Source organism: Sesamum indicum, linkage group LG8, assembly GCF_000512975.1.
Source record: "Sesamum indicum cultivar Zhongzhi No. 13 linkage group LG8, S_indicum_v1.0, whole genome shotgun sequence".
Taxonomy (NCBI): Eukaryota; Viridiplantae; Streptophyta; class Magnoliopsida; order Lamiales; family Pedaliaceae; genus Sesamum; species Sesamum indicum.
Genome location: NC_026152.1, coordinates 19,529,445 through 19,557,139, shown reverse-complemented (window position 1 = coordinate 19,557,139; position 27,695 = coordinate 19,529,445). Strand labels below are relative to the sequence as shown.

General features: G+C 37.0%; 7 protein-coding genes across 10 annotated transcripts; 4 read left to right on the top strand and 3 right to left on the bottom strand.

The window, feature by feature from the left end:
• Nucleotides 351-2,075, top strand: LOC105169531 (U-box domain-containing protein 26). Its single transcript, XM_011089940.2, has one exon. It carries the CDS (start codon nucleotides 725-727, stop codon nucleotides 1,970-1,972), a length of 1,248 nt encoding a protein of 415 aa, XP_011088242.1. The 5' UTR covers nucleotides 351-724; the 3' UTR covers nucleotides 1,973-2,075.
• Nucleotides 3,836-6,079, bottom strand: LOC105169530 (transcription factor bHLH95-like). 2 transcript variants are annotated; one of them, XM_011089937.1, is made up of 3 exons: nucleotides 5,675-6,079; nucleotides 4,235-4,687; nucleotides 3,836-4,019 (listed from the first exon to the last, which is right to left on the bottom strand). In XM_011089937.1, the coding sequence occupies exons 1-3, from the start codon at nucleotides 6,017-6,019 to the stop codon at nucleotides 3,921-3,923; spliced, it is 897 nt and encodes a 298-aa protein (XP_011088239.1). In that variant the 5' UTR covers nucleotides 6,020-6,079; the 3' UTR covers nucleotides 3,836-3,920. The 2 variants fall into 2 exon arrangements, with proteins under 2 accessions (XP_011088239.1, XP_011088240.1); XM_011089938.1 differs by having other exon boundaries at nucleotides 3,836-4,016.
• LOC105169529 (E3 ubiquitin-protein ligase MBR2) lies at nucleotides 8,909-14,753 on the bottom strand. The gene is made up of 6 exons (XM_011089936.2): nucleotides 14,334-14,753; nucleotides 11,344-13,067; nucleotides 10,515-10,565; nucleotides 9,905-10,000; nucleotides 9,662-9,799; nucleotides 8,909-9,466 (listed from the first exon to the last, which is right to left on the bottom strand). The coding sequence occupies exons 2-6, from the start codon at nucleotides 13,063-13,065 to the stop codon at nucleotides 9,335-9,337; spliced, it is 2,139 nt and encodes a 712-aa protein (XP_011088238.1). The 5' UTR covers nucleotides 13,066-13,067; nucleotides 14,334-14,753; the 3' UTR covers nucleotides 8,909-9,334.
• Nucleotides 16,058-18,712, top strand: LOC105169527 (protein ALP1-like). 2 transcript variants are annotated; one of them, XM_011089934.2, is made up of 2 exons: nucleotides 16,058-17,558; nucleotides 18,218-18,712. In XM_011089934.2, the coding sequence occupies exon 1, from the start codon at nucleotides 16,159-16,161 to the stop codon at nucleotides 17,470-17,472; it is 1,314 nt and encodes a 437-aa protein (XP_011088236.1). In that variant the 5' UTR covers nucleotides 16,058-16,158; the 3' UTR covers nucleotides 17,473-17,558; nucleotides 18,218-18,712. The 2 variants fall into 2 exon arrangements, with proteins under 2 accessions (XP_011088236.1, XP_011088235.1); XM_011089933.2 differs by having other exon boundaries at nucleotides 18,184-18,712.
• LOC105169526 (caffeoyl-CoA O-methyltransferase) lies at nucleotides 20,399-21,829 on the top strand. Its single transcript, XM_011089932.2, has 5 exons — nucleotides 20,399-20,556; nucleotides 20,640-20,719; nucleotides 20,813-20,957; nucleotides 21,064-21,195; nucleotides 21,300-21,829. The coding sequence occupies exons 1-5, from the start codon at nucleotides 20,473-20,475 to the stop codon at nucleotides 21,591-21,593; spliced, it is 735 nt and encodes a 244-aa protein (XP_011088234.1). The 5' UTR covers nucleotides 20,399-20,472; the 3' UTR covers nucleotides 21,594-21,829.
• On the top strand, nucleotides 23,102-26,232 carry LOC105169524 (O-acyltransferase WSD1). Of its 2 annotated transcripts, none has more exons than XM_011089930.2 (6): nucleotides 23,102-24,012; nucleotides 24,840-24,912; nucleotides 24,991-25,058; nucleotides 25,147-25,359; nucleotides 25,450-25,587; nucleotides 25,936-26,232. In XM_011089930.2, the coding sequence occupies exons 1-6, from the start codon at nucleotides 23,164-23,166 to the stop codon at nucleotides 25,972-25,974; spliced, it is 1,380 nt and encodes a 459-aa protein (XP_011088232.2). In that variant the 5' UTR covers nucleotides 23,102-23,163; the 3' UTR covers nucleotides 25,975-26,232. The 2 variants fall into 2 exon arrangements, with proteins under 2 accessions (XP_011088232.2, XP_011088231.2); XM_011089929.2 differs by having other exon boundaries at nucleotides 23,111-24,012; nucleotides 25,905-26,232.
• LOC110012434 (filament-like plant protein 7) lies at nucleotides 26,298-27,689 on the bottom strand. The gene is made up of 3 exons (XM_020696071.1): nucleotides 27,281-27,689; nucleotides 27,107-27,164; nucleotides 26,298-26,921 (listed from the first exon to the last, which is right to left on the bottom strand). The coding sequence occupies exons 1-3, from the start codon at nucleotides 27,676-27,678 to the stop codon at nucleotides 26,478-26,480; spliced, it is 900 nt and encodes a 299-aa protein (XP_020551730.1). The 5' UTR covers nucleotides 27,679-27,689; the 3' UTR covers nucleotides 26,298-26,477.

The window sequence follows — 27,695 nt, the reverse complement described above, 5'->3', positions numbered from 1 at the left end:
TGAACCCTATACGGGATAAAACCTTTTGCATAATAAAATCGTCTTATCCATCGAGGTCATTCTGATTTGATAGTAATGTTGAGGGAAGATCAAACCATGAAACTTGAAGGGATCTTCTCTACTTCGACGTTCTTGGCACAACAACTTTATCCAAATATTAGTTTTATTAAATCACCTCTTAACCCAAGGGTAAAATAAACTCAGCAAGTGAGAATGCAAGTGAAAATAAGAATGGAATGACCAAATCAACCAAGCACAACTAACCTCAGAACGGCAAAAGAGAAAAAACGATGAGTATAAAGGCCATTTAATTTAATTCAGAATGAAGTAAACAGAAGTTGGATTTTCGAAAAAATAGTGGGCCCGATTCGAACCCAGTCCCCACTCAAATTCCCTTTGACCAATAAACCTCCAACCAATCTAACCATGGTTAAGCACCCAACTATTTCCTCAAGTAAATGAACCACACGTGTGCCGGATGAATGGGAGTGTCTGTGGTACAAATCGGTCAGAATAAAAACACAGAAATGTCCCGCTGTTCCTATTTCGTATATAACCCATCTCTCCCCCAACAAAGCGAAAGATAATTTGCAGTCCTCTCTGATTAGTATTACTCTTTCTCTAGTTCTTGTCCCTCTTTATTTCTTTGTGTTTTTCCTACTCGTTTTCAAATATAGATACGAAACACGTATAGAGTAAGAGAAAGAGAGAGGGTGAGAAGAAAATGCCTGGAAGTTTGGAGCCATTGGATATCGGCGTGCAGATCCCATACCATTTCCGGTGCCCGATTTCTTTAGAGCTGATGAGTGACCCCGTCACTGTTTGTACCGGTCAAACGTACGACCGTTCCAGCATAGAAGCGTGGGTAGCCACCGGGAATACGACGTGTCCTGTTACCAGGGTCCCGCTCACGGATTTCACGCTCATTCCAAACCACACTCTTCGACGGCTTATTCAGGATTGGTGCGTCGCTAACCGTTCTTTCGGAATCGAGAGGATACCCACTCCGAAGCAACCGGCTGACCCGATGTTGGTTCGTACTTTGTTGAATCAAGCGTCTTCCGGATCAGGTCCCTTTAGCTTCAGGGTTTCGGCTTTGAGAAGACTGAGAGGACTGGCGCGTGACTCGGATAAGAACCGGTCCGTCATTGCTGCTAATAATGCACGCGAGATATTGCTCTCGATTGTATTCGCGGATGTCAGTTCAGAACCGTCCGAGTTGAATCTCGAGTCCCTCGCGATTTTATCCATGTTTACGCTCTCTGAACCTGAGTGCTTGTACGTTGCATCTGATGCGGACCGAGTGCGGTACTTGGTGAATTTACTGTTTCATTCATCGATCGACGTCCGAGTCAACTCGGCAGCTATGATTGAAATTGTTGTGGCGGGGATACGGTCGCCGGAGCTTCGTGTGCAGATCAGTTCTGCCGATGGAGTGTTCGAGGGTATAGTCGGGATTTTGAATTATCCTTTGCTTTATTCCAGGGCGTTGAAGATCGGAATAAAAGCGTTGTTCGCTTTATGTTTAGTGAAGCAACACCGGCAAAAGGCGGTAGCGGCGGGTGCGGTGGAGGCCTTGATTGACAAGCTGGCGGAGTTCGAAAAGTGCGACGCGGAGAGAGCACTGGCAACGGTGGAGCTCCTCTGTCGGATTCCATCCGGTTGCGCAGCATTTGCATCGCACGCGCTGACAGTTCCCTTGCTGGTGAAGATTATATTGAAGATCTCGGATCGGGCGACGGAGTACGCGGCCGGGGCACTGCTCTCACTGTGCTCGGCTTCAGAGCGAGCTCAACAGGAGGCGGTGGCGGCCGGCGTGTTGACTCAGTTGCTGCTGCTGGTTCAGAGCGATTGCACGGAAAGAGCGAAACGTAAAGCGCAAATGCTGCTGAAATTGCTGCGGAACTCGTGGCCCCATGATTCTTTAGCCAATTCGGATGATTACGCCGGAAGCGACGTCGTTCCGTTCTAGTCCTTTTGTTTCTTTTTAAATTTTGTTCTCCACGTAAATTAGATCTCTATTTTGTTGGTTAGGTAAAATGGGAAAAAGTTGCAGTCCTAAACAGAAAAATAGGTTGAAAGAGGGTGTTACATAGGGTCCAATAGGCAGCTTCTGTATCTATTTGTATGTAATTTTCTTTTTCTATATTTATATATATATATATTTTGACTCGAAATATTCTTTCTCAAAAAAAGTTGAATCTTTCTATGAAATTTTATTTGCACTTTTTTTTTTTATTTATGAACTATTATTTTTCAATCAAAAATTTAAAAGAAAAATACATCCACATTTAATGTAAGTTTTGACCACTAAAGAAAAATAAGCTGGCGATATTATCCATATGAATCCGTATCTATATAAGATATCATACATGATGATGTATCTTGTATTGATTCAATAACACACAATCTATGTATGTAGAGACTCACTCGGACGACATCAAATGGAATAGAAATTGTGATGGGCATGTCCTCGTACCTAAATTATTAGAAGAAATTGTGGAGGGAGGAGCTGTCCGATAGTGAGAAAGCATGAGATGTGTCGTCGATGTAATAAAAGTATTGATTCTTGTTGTCTCATAATATACAGTCCTCCAATTCCTATAATGAAAAAGTATTAATCGAAGAAAAGTGCTGTGTTTTTTGAATATTTGGCCCCACATCATTATAAATCGGCTAATTTTATTTGATTTACATTTATCTTTGTCTGCGAAGATTAAAGCTGTGTATGATAATATGTGGCAAAAATTTGATGAATTTGGTGGTGTTGAGGCGTTTTTGGAGGACATGCATCCAAAAGAATCAGTTTTGATTTTTTTTTAAAAAAAAAAAAAAAAGAAAGAGAATTGTTTTATTCTACCAATAATACGTTGCGACTGCGTCACCCAAAAGAGAAAACCCTAAAAAATATTAATAATAAATATGAAAATTATATGGTTTAATTAGTGGGTATTATGGGGTTAAAGGATGAGGTGAATAGCTTTTTAGTTATTGTTAGAAACTATGATAGAAAGAAAGGGCATTTCTGGGAATTAGATTTTGTAAGCCCCTCCAGAAATTGAGGCCATGGAAATGGAATCAGACATGGGCTTTTGATTTTCCCTTTCTTGATTGTCACTATTCATATATATATATATATATATATGCCCAACTCATTTTTGCTCCACATATATATATATATATATATATGTACATGCATTCAAAACAATAATATCTAGCCTAAAGAATTTAATTCTGACAAGAGTTAACGAAAATTCTTTCTTTGTGATTGCATTAGGGTAATTTTGTCAATTGGTTTTTTGGTTTTCTTTTTCTATATTTTTATTTGAATTATTTTTTTTCCTGTCTAAAATTCCGTCAATCCACACTGAGACGATTCAAATCAAATCTGCGCTTTAAGGAATCTATCTATTTGAATTGTAAGACGTGCGATTTTTCTGTGTCTTCTTACTTTTGAATCATCCTCCTTCGCTCTACACTTTATGGGCCTTTGTTTCTTTCTGAATTGGGGGCCCAAAATATATTAAGAGATCATTGGATTGCTCTTAGAGCCCCAACAAGGCCCATTAGCCCCATCTGCCTTTGGTTTTCATTCCCAATTTTCAATTATTTTATTTTAGAAAATATATATATTCTTTTCCTTAATGTGGACTTTGATTATGCAATGAATATTTATGTCACATAATGTGAGTTAATGTAATACGAATTTAACATTGATGAAAACCATATGTTTATTAATGTAATTATGTAATCACTGTTTTTAAAAAAAATAAATTAACAGTTGAGAATATGGAAAGATGGATATAATGAATTAATAATATAGAGATGAGGGGCAACATATTAATTGTGCATTCTAGTAATTAGTTGGGTAGGCTGTCTATACATATATATAATGAGGTTTAATTAATCTAAGAGACAAATTAAGAATTAACCCACAGCATTATTTCGGCAGCTGCCTGCTTGTATATTTCTTCCACTGGAAATGCCTGTGAGAGCTGCTCTGAACCTCCGTTTCCCTGCTACAATTATATACATACACCATAGTATTAAATATAAGTTAGTCTAATTAGCCATAATTTAATTTAATTGGCATATAACATTTGATTTTCTTCGCTAGATTATCTAGTAAATATTATTGTATTTGTGGTGTGATTGGTGAGTTTATTTAAATTATAAATCAATTACTGTTTATTATGTGATTTAATCGGATCTGATTGACCCAAATGGCACTTACGCGGGCATGGATCATGTACATGGATCTATTACGATCCGAGGAAACATGAGCAGAAACCAACTCCAGTTTGTGCTTCTCCATCACAAAGCAAATGGCGGTGAGCAGGCCGGGTTTTTTGATGCTGCAAACGTTGATATGGGCATCTCTCCCGCAAACATTCAGGATTACGTTGGGAGAAGTCCATGTCTTGAAAATGGATGGGAATTCGGGGCCGGAAAACATCGGGTGCGGGTTGGGGTTTCCTAAAGCCACAGATCCCTGCTCGGCTAGAAATGCCTCCCTTGATTGGATGGCAAGTCGTTGTTGGGTGATGATGGAGGGATCGTAGATGATGGGATTGTTGGTGATTAAGCCATTTAGCCTGTCAATCTTTTCTTTCTCAAGTGCCTGAAGAGTTTCTTGCAGTTTCTTGATGTAGTTCACTGCCTCGTCCACAATGGTGGATTTGTCTGCCTGCAATATAAACCTCAGTGAAAAAAATCAAGAAATTGGGCTATCATTCAGAATTGATGTATCGTTTAAGACCAACGGTCAATCATACGATAAGTACAATAAAAGTTGTTCTATGATTTATTGGGTGCGATGAAGCTCGTTTTTAGCAACCAAAAGAAATTATTAAAAAAGTATAATAAATTAATTCCTTACTGGAACAAAATAAATAATAATTAAATACATTATTAATATATATTATATATAAAAATTTCAATTTTTGGTTGCTCTCATAGCTGGAGAAAAATTCATTATGAACTAGAATTTAGAAGTGGTAGGTGTTTAAATTGAACATTAGTTTTATGTCTTTACATGCCTAGCTAACATTAATTATGGAGATTATATTAGTGAGAAATACTGGGAACTTTAATTAAAGCTCATGTGGGTGAAATTGAGAGTAGAAGAAAAGGCAAAAATCAGAGATGTCTAAAGAAGAGGAGCGAGTAATGATGGGCAAGAAGAGAAAGATGTAGTCAGATTGATAGATAGTTTGCATGCACACTTTATATGTATATAAGTCGCGGTGCGTACAACTAATTATGATGAAGTCGTGGAACTCATACTGACATTTATATTGTCTTACTGGCTAAAATAGAAATAGAAGAATCTTTGTTAGAAGCAATCTAAAGTTGGATTCTTGATTTTGACACACAACCCATCTCTTCTTCTCTACTCATTTTTTGGATCTGAAGATTCTTCTGATGAACACTACTCTATTTAGACAGAACCCATCAAACCCCACCCTCTATTTTTTCTTTTTTTTTTTTTTTTATTTCATCTTGAACTCATCTCTTACTGTGTGTGCGTGTTGTGTGGTGCCACCCCAAAAAGGTGCCTTTTCAAGAAACAAACTCCAAGTAGTTATCATTAACAAATAAAAAGAGATGAAGAACCCTACCTAGCTTCAACAACTACACACACACCACACACATTTAGGTGCTCGAATTATACCTTAGCGGGAAGATGAGGGAGTAAAGCATGAAGATTGGCAAACATGTTCCTCATCTTCTTCCTCCGCTCTCTCTCTGTCCATATATGCAACTCGTGATCATCAGATTCTCCACCGCCGCCTCTCCCTTCATCCCCTTGATCATCACCAGTACCTATGGCGGCGGAGCTCCTCTTCTTCCCCTTGGCGGCCCCCGCTGCAGGCCGCGCTTCCTCCGCCTGCCCCTTTGAATTGCTGACGTCAGCCGCCAACTTTCCGCCGCAATCTTCTTCAGCCCCAAAAGTTGGAAATTCCCATGTTTTGTCGTCCCATAATTCATGGCCAAGCTCGTCGGCCATAGCTAGCATGACCAAAAGCTAAGTATATATGAATAGGTTTAAAACACAGAGAGATGAGGGGTTTATATGTACGAGTACTGGGGTGGAGTTGGCATGTATATATATAAGACGAGTATATACATATGTATGTAGATGTATAGGGGTGGGGTGGGGTGGGGTTGTAAGGACATAGGTTATAGAAACAAAGCATGATTCGCTGGGGGGTTTAATTGTAAGAACAAACCAAAATACACTGATAAGCAAAAGCCGTTACTGGCTTCAAAACAGGAACCGTAAATAATTATGCATAAAAATGTGTTTGTATCAATTACATCCTAAATACATTTGTTATATGATTTATCATTTTTCTAAAATCGTATTTCAGTCATATATTAATTCAAATTTAGCTAAATCCAAACTATAATTTTTGCTAAAGCATGCATGTTACATAAATTTTCTCACACTTTCAAATCCAAATTTTTTGTTTTCTTTTCAAAGGAAATATTATAAAATATTGGATTTTATTCTAAAAATAAGCTCCTAATTAAGTGTTTGGATAAAATAAGATGTGGAAAAATCTTATAAGATATTAGGGCGTTTGGCATAATAAAGTCTTTTGTTGGTAAAATGAAATAAGTTGTTATTTCTTAACATATTTTGCTTTAAATAAAAATTAAAACGCTTTTATAAATAGTACACATTAGTTTAACTCAAAATAAATATTTAATAGATAATCTTTTTACAATAGAAAAAATAATGAACTACTACCTAAACTTTTGAATAAAAAATAATATATATCCTAAAATGGCACCTTATATCCTAAAACTGCTCATTTTTTATCCGAAGCTTGCGATTTGATTTTTAATTAGCCAAATACCCTCTAAATACTTTGTATAATCCTATAAGCTCCCAAATATTTTATAAAAGTACTTTAAAATTAGCTGACTTTAGATGCAGTGAATATACAGATTGGATTTATTATTTCAAATTTTGTACGCATTATTCATTCTCTCATAGTTACCATAGTTGATAATTAACGTAACACATACAATTTATTAAAGTTGACAATTTTATTTCTGATACATGATAATATGTTATCTGTAATTCCATATTATTGTGATTAAATTCAAAATGTGCAAACACTAATGTACTAAGATCATTTTTTTTTACCATTTTATGTTTACATTAAGTAATTTTTCTCAATGTAGAAAGAGTTTAATTAACTAATGTTCTTTCTGTAAATTAAGGCATTAATATATATATATATATATATATATATATAGGTTGGTTAGTTTCAAAATCGCTGACACGAGTATAACGCTTTACCTATATGTACATATATAATTAATCCTACTGTAACCCTTGTTAATTATCTCGTGAAAGGACCAACTATACATTAGGTAACATGCATGATGATGATTTACATGCAATAATTTCATTTTGCACACACGCTTTTTCCTTTACTGCTTAACTTAATTGATAGAAAGTGTGATTAGTTTTACCGTTTGACGTGAAAGAAATGCGTATGTTGCTCCTTTCAGGTAACGTTTTTATCTATTTTACCCTCTTCCCCAAGTGTTGTTTGTGTAGTACATATAAAAATGTGAGTGCATTGTATGCAACGTGCGCTGCTTCAACGCTTTCACGCACTCCTTTAACCTTCAAAACTTACTTTATTCACAACACTTAGCCTGTCAATTAATTACAGTGCCCCGGATAAATAAAAAAGAAACAGCCGTTAATTTTGACAAGTGTTTGTCAAGTGTAATACACTTATTGTTGTACAATTTAGGGAAAGTGATCAATCCACATAGCAAGTGTTATACACTTGTTTCGTGATTGATTTAGTTCGATCAAACCTGGTTCGAGTAAGAATTTTTCCTTAGAGAAGGAAATTCTAGTTCAAATCGAGCTTAATCGAACCTAAATTAATCGTATGGCAAGTGCAATACACTTGCATGTGATACACTAATAAGTATCTTCCCTTAGAGAAATAAGCAATGAAATAAAAGTAAAGGCTTAAAAGCATTTTTTTAACCCATAATTTAGGTTATTTGGCGTTTTCATCCTTTAATTTTGTAAAATAGTATTTTAGGCATATATTTTTTAATTTCCGTGATTGCAATCATTTTGTTTATTTCGCTAGAGCTCACCCATCTCGATGGAAAGATCTCATGTGACCTTTTAGAATTGGGTTACTATTTCTATTGACTCATTACATACGCATACTTGTGTAGTAACAAAGCATGGAAACCTTTGAGTTGGGTTCGTTGTGTGTAATTAAGTAGTGGCGTGACGTATCGCCGGAGGTGGGGATGTCGTTTAAAGAAGTTCTTCCTGCGTTTCTTACAGTTGTTACAGTAATCATGATATTGTGTCTCTTTCTGATTATCTTTTTGGCAGCTGTTCCTCCCCTTTCCTCATTTCGTGCCATGCAACCATATCCATTGGATTGGACCCATTCTAGGAATTAAACTAAACACTTTATTTTCGTAAAAGATAAGTCATGACTCACAAATTTAAGCGTTCAGGAGAGTTATGAAATCAATTTTAAATATTTTTCTTCTTCCAAAAGTTACTTGTAATAAAAATAAGACGTACGGGTATTTCAAGATATTACAAATTGCTGTTGGAAATTAGTTTCTAAAACATATATGCAAGTATAAGTATATGTATATGTATATGTATATGGATATAGGAGGCAGGGAAAAAGGGTAGAAAGAGGGGAGTCAAGAGCAACAGTGAAAGAAGTATGGTACAAGGGTAGGTTTTGCTAATTTCCTGTATCTCAAGTCATTTTATTTGCATTCTCCTACCATTCATCATTGATAGTTTGCAACATATTCTAGTATAAATTACTGGCCAATCAACTTGGAGTTTTATATAATCCCATGCTCAGCAAGAAATGAAATCGGGGAGTCTGGAAACAATCATCATGTAATAAAGACAAATACAGAATAGTTGCCAATAATGTCGGTACAAGTTTTCCTTAACCGTATTATTTTAGTTTAAACGGCTCAATTCTTGTTTTTGGTGTTGGACGAATACAAAACTGTTCACATCACAGAGTTTAGGCTTTTTATAGTATTAGGGTGCATACATGGCTTCTTCATTGTTCATTCCCTATAAAAGCACACTTCCTTTCCTTGAACACTTCTGGTTCATGGGCAAGAAAGCTCTTTCGATTCAGGAGTAAATTACCAGATCCGGTGTCAACCAAAGCTGTAAAACAAAGAAATGACGATGCAATGGGAAGGGTGGAGAAAGGTGTGGTGGGGTTGGGGGTGTTGGTAGTTATTTTTTGAGGGACAATAGTTGCTCTCGCACCAAAAATGCGGTTTACTTTCAAGTTCCCAAGCCCGTCATTTTACAGATGGGGCATAGATTCTTCAGCGTTAGCCACTGTTTGATGCAACCGCTGTGGAACTCGTGGCTGCAATCCAATATTCCAATATCATCCCCGGAGATGTAATCCTCCTGATCAAAATGAGGAAACAAAGAATGGTAGATGAAATTTTGAGCTACCCACTGAGCAAGAATATGGGAGATGAGCCAAAGGACATGTAAATGAGTTGGAGTATAGAGATGAGTAGCAAAGAACAAAAAAGGGTTCCCATTTTTTAAGGAGTTCACGTAAAAAGATTATTTGCAAGAACGGAAACTGGCTCTAACCTGGCATATACAGCACGGCTCCATGTTTGAGGAGACTCCCATAGCTTCATATGTTCGCTGTTTCATACAGCTCTTAATTTTTTCCTCAGTCAATCCAGTACTCACATTCCCTATTTGTTCCTCCAAAGCCAACAATTCCTGTCACACAACACGGAGTTTGACAACAATGATCTTCGAATTTCTTTTCGTTTTCTTGAAACCTAGAACGGTGAATCAAAAGGGTGGGTGAATGGACTAAAGTACCTCATAAGACATATTGTCAACATCAAGCCTCATATCTCTATGTCTGTCATGCAACTCAGCAAATCCATTTATGAAAGGGTCAATCAGCATATAATCCTGACAAGAAAAGTTACAACACTTAGGTATCATCGGTCTTTTTCACAATTAAATAGCACAACTGTTATAAGTTTGTTGGATCACTTCCGAAATTGAGAATCACAGAATCTAATTGTTGTGTGCATATATTGAAACCGATCAGAGAAGAGAGAACTAATTAGGTAAAACAAAACGATGGAAGCGCGTTTAAGGTTTTCACAGGTTGCAAGCATCAACCGATCAGGATATTATACGACAGTCAAAACAGCTTCCAAATAGAAATGTTCCCCTTCCACTTTACATTCCAAGTCACACATAATGTGCTGTGTGGATCATAAGGGAAATACAAGTGAAATTACAACTTGCTCCATTGCTACAAAGCAATCTACATCATTGAGCAAATATTGTATAAACATAGCATGTAAACAGTAGGTTGCAGGGACGAGAAATGCCATTGCATAAAAGGCCCAGCAGATACATTTAGGATTAAGAACAAATATTGAATTACTAATCATCACAAAGATCGAAAACAAACCTCAGCTTGTAAGTGGATGCCCCTCCGCATGGCATTCAGGACTTGACGAATCTGTTCACCAAAGCAGCGAAATGTAAGAAAGTGACAATTTCTTCAATTCACAAGAGCAACTTCTTTTAATAACAGTTCGTGTACTATAGAGGGTAGTTCAATTCCATATACCTAAACTAGTGCAGACCCGAACAATCCTCAAATACTTCGCACCAATTTTTTCTATTTGACTAGTAACTTTACCCAGTTGTACTATCAGATTTACCATGACATCAAGTACCTTTCCTCAGAAAGGAGGGGTATTAGCTTTATAGCCGACATGCTACAGAAACATAATGTTTTTTTATGATGAATTCATGGAAGTTTAACAATTCTTCCAATCTCCAGTTTATCTAGGGAAGAGAGAAGGAAAACAAGAAAACACAACAACATTCCTAGAATTAGAAGATGGTCAAAGGTCTAAAAGCCAGTTCATATAAGACTAAGTCCAAGTTCAACGAATTTCTAGCTTCATTCAGCACAAACTCCTATATAAAACGCTCATTGTGCAATCCCAGGTTCTTTCAGAAGCAAATCCAATGATTCTGCATTAACAGAAGATACCAACATATGAACATTGCAACATTATTGATCCAATTTTATATAGTGAAATCATACTCTTGGAGACATTTAATTGTAAACTTACATGGTTTGCTTATTAGACTGACGCTATAAGGAATGTTGAAAGAGCTTTCCCCAGACAAATTTACTGGAAATTTGTATGGTCATGACGTACAGTTATACACTACATTAACATGAATATTCGAGCTGCAAACAAAAGTTCAACAGAGGTACTTACCAGTCTATGTCTGCCCTCAACAGCAGCCAAAGCACGCCAACCATTAATATCATCACCTGGCACATCCATCAAGAACGCTGCTGACCTTTGATCTAGTTGATGTTGGGCTCGACTACTACTAGCTGCCTCATCTGATGAAGAAGATGCAGAAGGTAAAAGTGCAAAGTGACTTCTTCGGATTCCAGATTCAGATTCAACACGAGGGAAAGGAATCCACGGAGCAGTTTCTGATAATCTCTGATGATTTTGTGATGTCTGGTTTTGATGAGGCAACCATGCAGAGGAAGAAGTCCGGCCACCAGAACCAGACCCTATCCGTGAACCAGAAGCATGATTTCTAGAAGAAGATGCGGAAGTTCCAGGGGCAAAGCTCCAATCAATTTGATCTTGCAGGACATTTCTTGTCTCAGGGGCGGATATAGTCATGGGATACTCCAGATTATTTCTACGGGAGCTCCTAGCATTCACTTCCTCGCTCGCCCCAGGACCTCTTTCTCCAGAGACGACAAAAGAACTTGATGAACTGCCACCTCTGGAACTGAAAGATCCATTCCAAGGATAAGAATGCATTCCTCTAGCCTCATTTACATGCATTAAATGAGGTTGGATCAGAGTGCTGTTTGGATTTATTGGTAATGTCGCTGGTGACCTCAACTCTGAAGACTCAGCGTTTGAGATGGGTCTAGAAGGCATCGCAGCATAAACGCCAAAATTCCTCACAGAAGTGCCTCTAGGTGTATCAAACGGAATTGATTCATGTCGTCCGTGATTTGATCTCATAATGAAATTTCTAGCTGAGCTTTCTGCTACTCCTGGCACACTTGAAGAACGGAAAGAGCCAGGGGCTACTCTAGTCATACCAAACCCACCACTTGGATTTAGTTGTTCCGAGTGATTGGTTGGAGACAAGTTCAGTGGGCCAGTTGATATACTTAAATTACCTGGAGCAGAATAGCAACCAGGAAATGGATGCTGCATTACGCTCTTCTCCATTGGCTGGTTGGAGCTTGAACTTCCACCAGGATAAAATTGTCCAGAAGTACCCTCAAGAGCTTTTCTCTTGCAAGATGAACCCCAAGTGCCAAAAGATGAACCTGATGCATCAGTATTTTCTGAAAAGGTACTAGAACTACCTGCAGAAGTTCCTATATTACTTGAAGAAGCATAAAAAGTTGGAATCTGATCCATTTCAGAATGACCAGACTTGTAGAGACTATGAGGTATCCCAGTTCCTAGACCTCTGTGGTAGTCATGCTCCCTCAAATTTCCATGGTTTGGACTTACATTCAGGGAACCACAATTTGAGCTGTAATTTTGCAGATTGAGGGATCTTCCAGTAACCTGATTGCCAACATAGCTAGAACTGCTGATATTGGGTGGTTCAAAAGACCAATCTTCTGACCTTGAATCAGATTCAGAAGCATAGAAAGATGACGACCATCCAAGTCTCATTTTTGAATCTTCGTCTTGCATATTTGCGCTGGAGCTGGATTCACCACGGTCCCAACCACTAAAGCTCGGACCACACTCATTAGCAGTATTTGTGCAGCTAACATTCCCATCAGTGGACGCAAGCATGTAATTTGATAACCGATTTTCAACTGGATTCAGCATGTTACCCCAAGAAGCCGAGTGATCCATAGAAGTGTTGCTGGCAACAGATCCTTGGTTCAGATCAATGGGCTCAGGAAAGGAATCTAGGGCACCCCTTCCGCGTTGCATACCTGTAATTATATTATATGTAAGAAGTGCTTGGATGACAGAAAAATATTTCACAGCAATTAGGGGTGAAGTGTTTAAGCTTACAGATGTGTTAAGATAATCAGAAAAAAATGAACAAGAAAAACAATAGCAGCTACTATTACAACCAACATTACCCCAAGAGAAAGGAGAAAGTGAGATTATATGCAGTCATCTCAACCATGCTCTGCGCCAGATGTAAACAACCACATACAATAATATATGTGATTATAGCTTCACATCAGAATTGTAACTTGTCATGAAAGAATGCAACTTCAGGTTATGGTCCTCAAGGCAGGTCAATAAAACATACTCCTCTATCTAGTTCCTAATTCAATTAACTAAATTACTTATCCAAGAAATGGAGTGTGATACCGCAGCATTGACCAAAAGAGCCCACAGCCTGAGAAACCATGGTGCTGCGACAAGACTCCACAATTGATCATTACTAGTAAACTCATGTATGGTCATTGAGATTTAGCTTTCATATTGGTCTGAATGCAATTGACAGCCTCCAGTAGACAAGCAAAATTCAATTCAAAAGAAACTTAAATCCACTAAAGAAAAATTCAAAATGCAGAAGTTTGATTATTTCAAAGAATACGATAAGAAAACAAATTCACTTCAAAGAAATCCTTAAACTTTTGAACCTTGACATAGGGTGCACAAAATAGAGATTGAGTAGCATTGAATAAAGTTACATACACTATTTGCAATCTTCACCTTGAATTCGACAAACTAATCAAATTTACCCAGAAAAAGAAAAGATGAAGATTCACAGGAAGAAAAAGAAAAACATAACGTGCTTAGTATAAATATACAGGGACGAGAAAAAGATTGTAACTTTGTAAATATCAGCAAAATTAAATTACTTTTGACAAATGAGTTCATCCTGAATGACCCACCGCAAAGTAAATGTCACCGAAACTCATGAATTAAAGTTCAAGATAATAACAAACCATTCGAGCAACAAAAAACTGAAGTACAAATCATATCTATTTGATATAAAAAAAAAAAGAAAAACAGGAGGGAATAAAAAGGAAGCTTGTACAGCTTCAACTATAGATCCCTATTTCCAGATTTTCGATCTCAATCTCATGTTGTTCCAAAGAAAAACAATCAGTTTCGCAACAATAAAATCAAAAATAATAATAATAATAACGACCAAATTCAGTCATCAATATTAATCAAACAAAAACGAAAATCAGTGCCAAGAAAAGCAAAATCAGCAGATGGATTAAGAATAAAACCTCAGTTTGAAAAGGAGATGATCGGCGGAGCCGGCGATCGGGCAATTGGGTTTTGTTTTTTCCTTTTTCCTGCGCCCCTTTTGGTTGAAATTATGATAATAAACAGTAGGTGGAGAGTAAGAGGTGTTTCCAAGAAACCAAGAGTAATTTTTTTTTTTTATCTTCTTAGCACTAAAAAATTAATATATTAAATAAATAAGAAGATTTTTCGTTTTTATGCTGTTTTTATGAAGGTGGGGATGACGGTTTCACATGTAAAGAGAGATTAAAGATATGCCCACGAGAAGACAAAGCAGAAGGGGTCGCTCAGACTACGTAGTTTTATGGATGAAAGAGAATGTGGATGTCTTTCGAGACTGCACACACACACACACACTGCACTCTCAGTGTGTGTAGAGAGAAAGAGAGCGGTGCGCTAAATGTAGAGTTTTATTGTGTTGTTTATATTAAAGAGGGGGTTTTGGGGTAATCAAGAAATTTGACCGAGGGTTAAAGGTCATTTTACTTTTTTGTCCCTAAAGGTAAAGAGGGGGTTTGGGAGTAATCAAGAAATTTGAACGAGGGTTAAAGGTCATTTGACTTTTTGGGGCCTGGTGTTGGTGAATTGTTTCCTTTTAATTCCTATATATTTGGTTAATAATTAGGGTAAAACATAGTGGGTTTTATTCTCTTTTTGAGGTGAAGGCCCAAATTAAAAAAAGCCCATATATTTTGGGTAATGGACTCTCTTATGGGCCTTAATAGTAAATGGGCTCCATCTTAAGATAGAGGTTGCTTGGTATATGGGCTTCTAATTGATTGTTTGTGTATCTAAAACCAAAAGTAGATCCAATGCTTTCAATGTGGTTTTGTTATTTTGCTTTTTAAGTTTATTGTGTGCGTGCAATTATACAAACTCCATTGTGTTTTGCAGTAAAATTATTTCTAAGCCGTAATTGGGACTATATTTCATTTATGAACCCAAAAAAAAAAAAAAAATTCTTGTTCTAAATTGAATTTTGACATTCTATTGGTGATAGAAATATATCTAATTCAATACAAAAAGAACTAAAATATCCTTTTTAAAGATAAAATACCCATTTGAGACTATGATCCATGCATTTCTCGTTCAGGTTGAATTGCGCCCAATCCAACTTGACCAATGACCCATAATTGAGGTCGTCCAATAACCTTGTACTAGAGGGCTTGGGTGGATCCATGTAAGTACTAATATTTAATTATGTAAATTCATAAAAAATTTATTTATTGATATGTTATTTCACACTAACTTAAAAGTTTTTCTTTTAAAATTTTTTACACATTGGAAGTTCATTACTTGAGCTACTAATTGAGCCTGACTAGCTTTTTATTTTTCAAATTTCAAAACACTCTATTCAAACTAGTCAGGAAAGAATCTTGATCTTCCAAACTTGCAAAATTAAATTATTAGAGTGACGAAAGTTTAACTCATTATCTGGTGATATATAGTAATTATATTTTAAGAGAATTTAATGTGATTTATCCTTTGATTAAATAATCATAGTACGCATAGTTTAATTGCAATATTTTCAAGAAATCAATATACTAAAAAAAAGGAATACAAAACACATGAAGAATCATAAGTAATGAATGCTAATATCTTTTTCCATTTTCAAAATCTTTTCCCCCGAATTACATTTAAAAAATATTATATAAGCATTTCAACACGTGCCTCTATGTAAACTTGTGAAACAGTGGAAAGAGAGTTCTTTCCTTGCTTTGTCTCCATCCGCACAGAAATCAAGATCCCACTCCATTTCCCGACACCCAAGGAAAACAAATTCCAACCCTCCCGTGGAAAAGGAGAATGAATTCCCGGGCTTTGGCTCCTTTGCTCTCCTCTCTAATTTCTCAACTTCTTGTTCTCATTTTCCTGCTTTTCCCTGCCCCAAACCCCCTCACTATAACCAATTCCGCTCCCTTTTCCACGCCCCGCCGCGATTTCCAAGAATCCCTTTTCCCTCTCCTCCACCATTTCCTCTCCACCTCTGGTGTAGCCGCCACTCTTTGCTTTCTATCGTTTTCCAGAAAACGTAAGCGGGCCCGCTTCCAGGGCCTCGATGACCCGGATAATGAGGAGGACCCGGGGTCAAGACTGGGTCGCCTCGGATCAGTCGTCTCCCGGAACCCCGAGTCGTTCAAGCAATTCTTTAGGATGAAGACGTCGACTTTTGAGTGGCTTTGCGGTCTCCTCGAACCACTACTCGAGTGTCGCGACCCGGTTGACTCGCCTCTCAATTTACCCGCCGAGGCCCGGCTCGGAATCGGGCTTTATAGACTAGCCACCGGCGCGGATTACCCGGAAATCTCGGGCCGTTTCGGAGTCTCTGAAGCTGATGCCAAGTTCTGCGTCAAACATCTATGCCGGGTGCTCTGCACCAATTACCGGTTCTGGGTGGGGTTCCCGAGTCCAACCGAACTGGATTCCGTGTCAGCGCGGTTTGAAACCCTCATTGGCCTGCCCAATTGCTGCGGAATCATAAGCTGCACCAGGTTCAATATTGAAAGAGCCAATGGTTCCGGTTCAATCACCCAAAATGATGCTGATCATGAGAGCATTGCCGCTCAAATTGTTGTAGATTCATCATCAAGAATTTTAAGCGTTGTAGCTGGTTTCCGTGGCAATAAGAGTAACATTCAAATCCTAAAGTCATCAACTTTGTACCAAGATATCCGAAAAGGCATACTCTTAAATTCGTCAAGGCCCGTTAAGGTGAATGAGGTGGCCGTGCCTCAGTATTTAGTAGGTAGTGGGGAGTATGATTTGCTTCCTTGGTTATTAGTACCATTTCTTGATCCCAAGGCAGGGTCAGTTGAGGAGAGTTTTAACAATGTGCATCGTTTGATGCTCGTTTCTTCATTAAAAACCATGGCAAGTTTGAGGAATTGGGGTGTTTTGGATAGGCCTATGAAGATGGATTATAAAAGTGCAGTGGCTTGTATTGGTGCTTGTTCTATATTACATAATATGTTGATCATGAGGGAGGATGATTCAGCTTTTTGCTATGAGTTGGATGATCAGGTAGTGGATAATCAGAACATAGCTAGTTTAGGGGGGAATTATGTTGAAGAGAATGCATTGGTTATAAGAAAAGCGTTGGCTACAAGAGCAAAACGGTGAGAAAAGCGTTGGACATAAGAGAATGCAATTTCAGGAAACGGCCAATTGCCAGGAAGAACAGCTATTTTCTTCGATTTTTGAAGGAGGTATTTAGCATTTTTTTCCCCAGAACCATTCATTTATTGAATTATAGGGGGCACGTTTTTGCGTATGTAGATAGTAAAATTCTTTTGATCATTGAAATGCTGAATTGGGATTCTCATTTTTTCCCTTTACTTTGAAGAATGCTGCAGTGTTTGTGAATAGTTTCAGCTACTCTAGTCCTTGTATAGGTTTCATACATCATCTTTAAATAACACTCGGAGGAGTATCTCCAAAGAAAATGAGAAATCAAAGACTCCTGGATTGAACTTTTGTGGGAACTCAAATATATTAGAATTTTATTTCTTGTATAACTGCAAAAGTTAAACATTGTCCCATCTGTCGCTGTCTTGTTAGCATTTCACAATAAATTTAGGTTCAGTTTTAAGCCTGTAATTATGCAAACTGCTGACATTATGTGTTGTTGGACGAAATATGACTTGGTCTAACATTCAACTTAGATGCGTATTGAAGTTTATATTGGTGAAGAACTTTCAACATTTGCCGGTTTTATTGTGTTACTAAACTACTCTGCCAGTAAAACATAGACATAATTTACTGCTAAAAGTAAACTTGCGATGGAATCACATTTTCACAATTTTACAGTATATATTTTTTCTGCTAATACAGTTGATCCAGATTGTACTGCTCATACTTTTTGAAGGTAGAATTCTCTGAAACCGATGTCTTTGGTGAGATGGAAATAAAGTGCATTATGAAACAAGTCGAGATTTTCGCCGGAAATAAAGAGCAGTCTAATTGTTTGACATTATGTTGATCATCTTGGTTTCTCTGGGTCGTTGCAGAACGACTACTTGATTGCTAATTTCGTCGTAGCCGTTGAAAGGAATGATGGGACTTTATGGAGTCGTTGATAGATCTTAAGGTGATGTATTCTGTAAAGAAAGATGGGACTTTACGAAGTCGTTGATAGATCTTAAGGTGATGTATTCTGTAAAGAAAGATGGTTGAGTTATTACATTAAACTACTCGATGAATCCCACACCAGCACCAGCACCAGCACCGGCCACATTGCTGATGTACCAATAGATTCCTGAGTTGAATCAATGAATAGATTGCTTGAACTGAATATGATAGTGCACATATACATCACAGGGTTGAAATGGTTATTGCATAAACATGGTGTTGTTTATTATTTCTGACTGCGAAACTAGACTGTTGTGTGGAACTCTGTTTATGTTTTAACACGTCAGTGTCATTTTCTCGACTGCTTATGTTGTTTCTTCTTTCCTCAATTGCCCATATCTGATGTAAGAATTGATGGGAAATAAGAGAGAGAATCTGCTTTCATCATACTTTTATCTCACTGAAGAAACAAACAGCTTATTCAAAAATCTATTTTAAATAATTAAGTTAGAAAGAAAAAAAATGATGGCTCAGTTGCCGAAACTTTTAAAAATAAATTAATATTTCTAAATCAAACAACATATAATTACTGCAACATTATATATGTAATACATCGATAATCAATCACTAAATTCAAAATAAACAAAGGAAAAATATATAAATTATTAAATAAAATACACATAATAGAATTTATATACATTAAATAAAATAATAGTTGGAATTAGAAAATTCAATTCGCATGCACCCGTGGACTAAATCAACGAGATAGGAAAAGAGTAGAAAAGGATTTGAGGACAAAAGAATCCGACAATAATTATTTGCCTGTTGATAGCCTGTCCAATTATGAATAGCTATTGATGGACTTTTTTTTGAGATTCGAAAATAAATTTTATTATTTTTTTACTAATAGGAAAATATTGATATGAGGTCAGATTTATTATGGTTATTTCAATAAAACTCAGCTAACTATTACAAATATATATATTTCTTTTTCTGCAATGTTTGTGGATATATTAAAATAGATCAAAACTTGTATGGAGTTTGCATTTTGTTATAGTGCTAATAATTGCAATGATCTATATAATAGGCTCCACCTCTTCCTCTATAACTAATCAAATGATAAATATTCGAATTAAACATTACTATGAATTCTTAAAATATTGGTTTACAACATCATTTGAGCCTGTATTAGCAATCTAAGTTATCAAAAAAGCATGTCTATAGATCCATAAATGCCCGACTATCTTGATTTATGAAACAGAGTAGGTTAAAACACTATTGGGATCAAGAGTATGTATTTATAAGTATGATTGGACTGTACTGTTATCCATAAATTGATATAGTTTTGATCGTGTGACTGTGATGGATATGTATATACTCAAATTCAGGCTCACTAACAGTCTGATTAGTACAATTTGAATGTTATAAATACGAATGTAGAATTAGTTAAAATATTAATTACTTTATCATGCTTTTTTAGGATATGCAAATTAATATGATATAGATATCACAACCAAATTTCTTAAAAAGAAATAATTCAGAATTTATGTCTGTAAATTTATTTAAAAATCTTAATGTAATAATAATATCACGAAGTGTAGGTATACTTTTTTGGGGAAGTATACCAAATAACCACCGGAAAACGGGAGTAGAGTAGAAGACAGAAATCAGTCTAAACAGAACCTCACCAACCTTTTACCAAACTTCCTACCACGTGGAACTCTCCCATTTGTTAATCCCCCCACCCACGACCTTCAAATCCCACAACGGCACCGGATACACCCCAGCTGAAATGCTTTCGTCACAATTGACGTAACCATAACCAGAACAAGAAACCACCCACTCACGTTTAGCTCTAGCTGACCCCACCCACCAACTTTGCTTGGGCCCCACTGAACCACTCCACGGAGAGAGATCTTCACCAACCACACACAGCCCCAAAACCGGTCCGAACCGGATCGACGCCTCTATATATCCACCTCCATTTCCTCCTCCTCCCTTCAATCTCAAGAACAAACCCTCATTCACAATCCATTCCCAGTTGAGTAAGAAATGGCAGAAAACGGTGAAAACAACGCAGGCAGGCACCAAGAGGTTGGGCACAAGAGCCTTTTGCAAAGTGATGCACTCTACCAGGTATGTATTAATTTGATATTCTTCATCTTATGAATTCGATTGATAAACAAGTAATTATTCCAACCCTAATTCTTTATTTGCAGTACATTCTTGAAACCAGTGTGTATCCAAAAGAGCCAGAGCCAATGAAAGAACTCAGAGAGATTACTGCCAAGCATCCATGGTCAGTTCTCCCTCACCCCCGCCCCCCTCTCTCTCGCACACACACAAAAACATTGACAGAGAAATGGGAATTATGTTTGATTTGTTGAAATAGGAATATTATGACGACATCAGCGGATGAGGGGCAGTTCTTGAACATGCTGTTGAAGCTGATCAACGCCAAGAACACCATGGAGATTGGTGTTTACACAGGCTACTCTCTCCTCGCTACTGCGCTTGCTCTTCCCGACGATGGGAAGGTATTGTCTCGATTTGTTCGAGATAGATATTTGGCGTGTTTTGGATCATCGGAAATTCAGAAACCGGGATTTTGGCATTCATTATCCTTAATTATTTTGGTTGCAGATATTGGCAATGGACATTAACAGAGAGAACTATGAATTGGGCCTGCCCGTGATTAAAAAGGCAGGGGTTGCCCACAAGATTGACTTCCGGGAAGGTCCTGCTCTGCCCGTTCTTGATCAAATGATTGCGGATGTAAGTCCACTTATGGGGTGTGCTTAATTTATTTCTAAAAATATTAAAATATATAATGCATTTTTGGGGTAATGAATAGATATATATATATTGGTTATTAACAGGGGAAGTATCATGGGACATTTGACTTCATATTTGTGGATGCTGACAAAGACAACTACCTCAACTACCACAAGCGGCTTATTGACCTAGTCAAGATTGGTGGGGTGATCGGCTACGACAATACGCTATGGAACGGGTCTGTGGTGGCTCCACCAGATGCACCCATGAGGAAGTACGTTAGATACTACAGGGAGTTTGTTCTGGAACTCAACAAGGCTCTCGCTGCCGATCCAAGGATCGAGATTTGCCAGTTGCCGGTGGGCGATGGGATCACTCTGTGTCGCCGAATCAGCTGATCACCCAATTAAGTTTCAAGTTGCTATTTCCCTTTATTATTTTTTCAACATGTGATCTGTACTTGTATCTCATGATAATGTGGATGCGTAAAGCTCATAAGTCTGATTTATACCAAACACCCCTCTATCTAATATTTTGTATTGGATTTGAGCTATCTCAACTCCTCATCTACTTACTGCTGCCCTTGGGCCATTTAATCAAGAAGCAGGCCCATATAAGTATTTATCTTTGCTCTTTTCTCCTTCATATAATCATATTATTTGAATTTGCTTAATATCTTCTGCTTTCATAAGTTATTTTCATATTCCATAATTTTTCTCTATATGTTCAAAAATCAATAGGACATTATATTTATTTCTATTGTACATAAAAATTTATAGTAATACATAGCCCACAAATAACTACAATTGAAAACAAAATTAAAATATCATTACTCATGATTATCATATAAAGTTAAATGACAATTCTTAATTTTTTATTTATTTATTTTATCATCCCAAATTTCATATATTTGAGTGTGGGCAAATATCATGCGATCTATTTATATTATGTCGTATCATCATCTATTGATAGACATCTGTAAAGTGGGGTATCTACTCAAAAATTTATTTAGATTATAAATTGTAGTATGTTATATAATTAAACATATTTTTTTCATTAAAATTTACTAGTTTTTACGTACTATATTTTTCTTTGATTAAGTTGTCGTTCGTGATCATTTCAAAAAATATGTATTTCTTTTTAATATGTAAAATTTTAAATTTGTTAATATCTATAATTAATTAAATAATTAAGTAAAGAATAATAATTGTTTTCCCCTTTTTTGACATTAAATAAATAAATAAATCAGCCCATATGACGCAGCGTCGATACGTGGGATCGTAGTAGGGACGGAAGACGTTACCAACATAAATATGGGCCGACAAACCTCAGTCTTCTCACATCTGTATGTCCATACGCTGATCAACTCCTATCCATCATCACCTCTCTATTTATTTGCATCATAAATATAATAATAATGATTCTTCATAAATCAAAACAATTAAATATCTGTAATGTTTTTACCTAATGATTTAAAAGTTGAGATGTTTTTCTAACAAGTTTGAGTTCCACCACCAAATCTGCTGTTATTGATCTTTTATGTTGTAGGAATTTTTTTTATTTAAATTAAATTTGATCGAGTCAAATCAATTAGAGAATAAGTATAATGTATTTATAATAAAATTGATCACTTTTTTAAAATTATACACTAATAACACGATAAATGTATTACAGTAATACGTAAATTGATTCAAGTTTAATCAACCTTAGTCTGAATTAGAATATTCTCGTAATTGGATCTTTTTACTCACTATATTTACTGTATTAATTGATATAATTACAAGGAAAAAGAATACTTGTCTTATCTTATGTATTGATTGACATGTCGAGAAAAATTTCTAATTGAGATCGAATTTAATTTAATTATATAATATATTTTATAATGTAACTAATGTATAAATTAAAAAAAAAAAATCATGCATCAATTTTAAAATTTAATCACACAGGTGGAGCACTGCACATGCAGATATGAGGGAGGGGCAGGCCTATCAAAAAGCCATTAGTCACAATCACACGGCTAAAAACTTCCACATTTTCCCTGTGTGGAATAGAGAGAAGCCCTATATCAAACCCCACCCTCTCATGGCGGAGAAGGTGGAGGAGGACCAGCCGCTAACGCCGTCCGGCCGTCTCTTCCTGCAGCCACTGATGAACCAAGTTATAAACTGCGCCCTCGGCGCCGACTACCCCATCGACCTCGACTGCGTCAAAACTCAAATCCAGAACTCCATCATGCTCAAACACCCCAGATTCTGCAGCCTCATGGTTAGAGACTCGAGCGGCCGCGAACACTGGCGCAAAACCCAAGTCGACGTCGACCGTCACCTTATTATCCGCCACCACTCCCTCTCCAACGACCCTTCCGTCTCAGACGAAGATGCAATTAACAATTACATGGCTGATCTCTCCTTCTCCTCGCCTCTCCCCACCGATAAACCCTTATGGGAACTTCACGTTCTCGCGGCGCACAACGCCGTGGTTTTCCGTGTGCACCACGCGCTGGGGGACGGCATTTCCTTAATGTCAATGCTGCTTTCGTGCTGCAGAAAGGTTGATGATCCGGCGCAGCTGCCGACAATTGGTGGCGTCGGCGCGGCCTCATTGGTGCCGAGAAGATGGAGTGTCTGGACGTTAATGAAGGTGGTTTGGTTTACTTTAGTTTCTATTTTAGAGTTTGTGTTGAGATTGCTTTGGCTGAGGGATAAGACCACCGTCCTGAGTGGCGGCTCTGGGTTGGAGCTCTGGCCTCGCCAGTTGGCTACGGCGAGGTTCCGGCTCGACGACATGAAGACTGTCAAGCGAGCTCTTGCTGACTCGGTGAGTTTTCTGTACAATCCCTCTCCATGACGTTCTACTACACAACCAGAATTTTAAACAAGAAATGCCGTATTTAGTAACTTTCGTTTAGATTTCACCAAAATCTGCTGCAGACTGAGTTCGCTCTCCATTTTGCTTGAAAGCATATGCTTTAGATTATTATTATTACATAAAAAAAAGACTACTTGTTTATCAGTTAATATAATAATATGTAATTATTATTGCCTAGTAATAATAAAGGGCAGGGAGCTATAAACGTAGAATTGAAAGAATATTAAATAAATACTAATATTGTATAAATTAAAAAATATCATATAAAATATATGAGCTTTTTAAACCTTTTAAATAATCACATGCTTGTGAATAAGGGTAAATTACGAGTTTTCTTAAAGTTACTCCTGGTTGTTTGGAAAAATATTAATATGATTGATTAAATTATGTAATTTTGACAAAGATTTTTAATTATCTACTTTATTCTTGTTGCATTCTTTTACTTTATTTTTAAAAAAAAATATTAGTAAAAAGACAGACTAGAGGTAAATAAAAAAAATTGAAAAATTGTAAAACAATAGTCCACTTAGTTCATAAAATATTTTAAAAAATTTAAAAACATAAGAGAAATTATAATTTATAGTTCTCAAGGCATTTTAGTTCATTCACTGCAGAAAAAATGAATGAAAATTAACAAAATGGGCTAGCCATTGGACGGCCGTTAAAATTAGAAGTATTGATAATTTTTCAAGTTATGAGAATGTATTTGTATTTATGTCGCTCCTCTTCAGGTTCTTGTTGTAATTTACCATTTGAATAATTGCATTAACGTGCAGACCATCAACGATGTTCTTTTTGGAGTGATCTCAATTGGGTTTTCCAGGTACTTGGACATCCGATCATCGACAGGTAATTCTGTTACTACTCATCCAAAGTATGTTTCCAAATATTAACATTGATTACACTGTTTACTTGCTATTCATGTAGCTCCACAAGAGGGGGACCAAATCACAGGTTTGGCCATGGTAAATTTGAGGCCACAGTCAGGACTACAGGTTCACATTTGTTTGCTCGCTCTTGACTTTCAACAAAAAGAGCTGTAATTTTTTCCTGGCTTGAAGTGAAATGAGAGGTTTGTTTCAGGATTTATCCAAGCTGATGGACAGTGACTCTGGAACTCCGTGGGGTAACAAATTCGGGATCATTCTTTTACCTGTTCACTATCATAGAGAGAGTTCAGATCCTCTCCAGTTTGTGAGGAGAGCCAAAGCAATGATCCACAGGAAAAAGCTTTCGTTGGAGGCCCCCTTCTCACACACACTCTTGGACTGGATCACTTCTCTCTTTGGCGCTAAGGTGAGTTTTAGTTTAACTTTCAAGAATCACTGTGTCTTTGTGTGTGTGTTGGGTCGATGCTTAAACTTGGTCTTGTTTCTTGGTTTGTAGCTCACCAGCATTCTCAATTACCGTATTGTTTGCAACACAACCTTCACCATCTCAAACATAGTCGGTCCTCGGGAGCAGGTCACACTTGCGGGTCACCCCGTGAAGTACATTAGGGTGACCTCCAGCAGTCTACCTCATGTAAAGCTTCTGACTCTGACCTTTGTTTTATTTTTATGCTAACACCCCATGAGGTTTAGTCATATTACAAAATTTATCTTAGTTATATTGGCATGTCTTACAATTATGTTTTATACTATAAATTTGCTTAGTCATCTGTTTTTTAAGGGGGCATTTATGATATAAAATATGATTGTGGGGGGTGCATTGTATTTCTATAAATTGAGGATTTTTCTTTTTAATAAATAATAAGTCAAAGTTCAGAGAGTGTCAGCATAGTTATCCCCAAGTTATAGATTGTAGCTTGTGATCTTATGTTTGGCTACTTGACTATACAGGCAATCACAATGCATATGCTGAGTTATGCAGGAGTTGCAGACATGCAAATCTTGGTGGCCAAAGAAGTAATTCCGGACCCTAAAGTTCTAGCCAAGTGTTTTGAAGATGCTTTGCTGGAAATGAAGCAAGCTGCTGAAGCTGCCATCAAATCTCAGGGGACTTGTCAATAAAAGCAGAGGAATCTGCATATAAAGTAAACTTTGTGCACAATTGGCTGAATCATTACATGTGGAAGTACCTTCCTGTATGTGTTGTTTTAAGGACATTTAATATGAATGATGATGTGAATCTGAGGTCGTTCGACAAAACATAAGCCTTCACCATTCATCTTGGCCTATTATCCTTTTCTGCTTCAGTTGCAAACTAGAGCCAGTGATATGATTATAAGGCAGTTTTACTTAAACATCCCTAGTTGTTTGAAATGGTATAGCAATCTTGAAATCGGCAACATATTCATCAGACCGTTATATAGTTCCAAGTCTAAATTGGAGCATCAAACCAGCAACATAGTAAAAACCCACTCCTTATATTCACAAGAAACACCAATAATTATTGCAATCAATGCCTGCCAGTCATTTGCCAAAGTAAATGGAGGTGCTATTGCTGCTACCTTTCTTCCTTCTAAGCAGTAGCTTTCTCAGAAGCCCAATTCCTCCTCCCCTCTTTTTGATCGGAACAATGACCAAAGTTCCAGCTTTGGCGCTTTTAGTTTCATTCTTTGTCCCAAGGGATGCTTCAGGAGTCCCAACTTGGGTGGCATTTGCTTCAAGTTTGCTTTCAACTTTTGTCTTTGGGGACTGAAGATGCTTCACTTCTGAGTTATCTTCAGATATCATCTGATCAAGCAATGACGATCGCGGCTTAGATTTCTTATTCTTGGTATCAGCAATAGAAAGAACCTTGTCAACAACTGATAATTGTCTTGCTGAACCTAGTGCCTTTAGCTGGTTTCCCAGCTTCAAAATGGTTTTCTCGCACTCAGCCAACTTCACAGACGCTCTAGTAATCTCCATGCCCTGCCAATTTCAAGCGTCATTTCTCAATAGCGCGCCATTTGGATTATTATCAATTCCACCATAATAGCCCTATTTTTATCAGTCTATCTACAGTTCTTGTTTTACTCATTTGCTGATAAATGTCTCATTGAAAACTTGTTATTTGGACTGGCAAAAAAGTTTAAAAAGAATACTGGCTGACTTACAGTTCGGAGCAGCCCTTCTTGGTTTTCATTTTCCTGCGAATGCTGATTGCTGGTAATACTGTTTGTCACAATTCACAAAGAAAAGATCAATTCATTTAATTTTTTTTTCTGAAGGTGAATGGAGTTATACATAATTTTCTTCAAAAGGCTAAACATTAAGAATACAGAAGGTACCTTTCAAGTTGCAGTTGAAGCTCCAGACAGGTTCCTTCCAGTTCCTCACAGCAATGCCTTTTATTTTCCAATTCCACTTCCAGAGAAGATAATTTCTGGAGAACCTCATTTAGTTTAGCTCTGGTAACAGTAAGCTGAGTATCAAGATCTTCGTTTATCACTTTGAGATTCTCGATTTGATCCTCAGTTGTTCTTTCTGATTCTTTCAACATTTCCAGCTCGTTTTCTAGACTTGCAATGGTTTCCCGTGATTGCTCAAGTTCCTGCGTCAATGGCTCGTCATTCTGCCTCTCTGCCTGCAGATTTTCGTTCACTGATGTTTTGATGAGATTCAAATCATTCTTCAATCCTTTGATATCTGCTTGGAAAATAGAATACTTCATCTCCATTTCAAGCATAAGATTCTGCACAGATT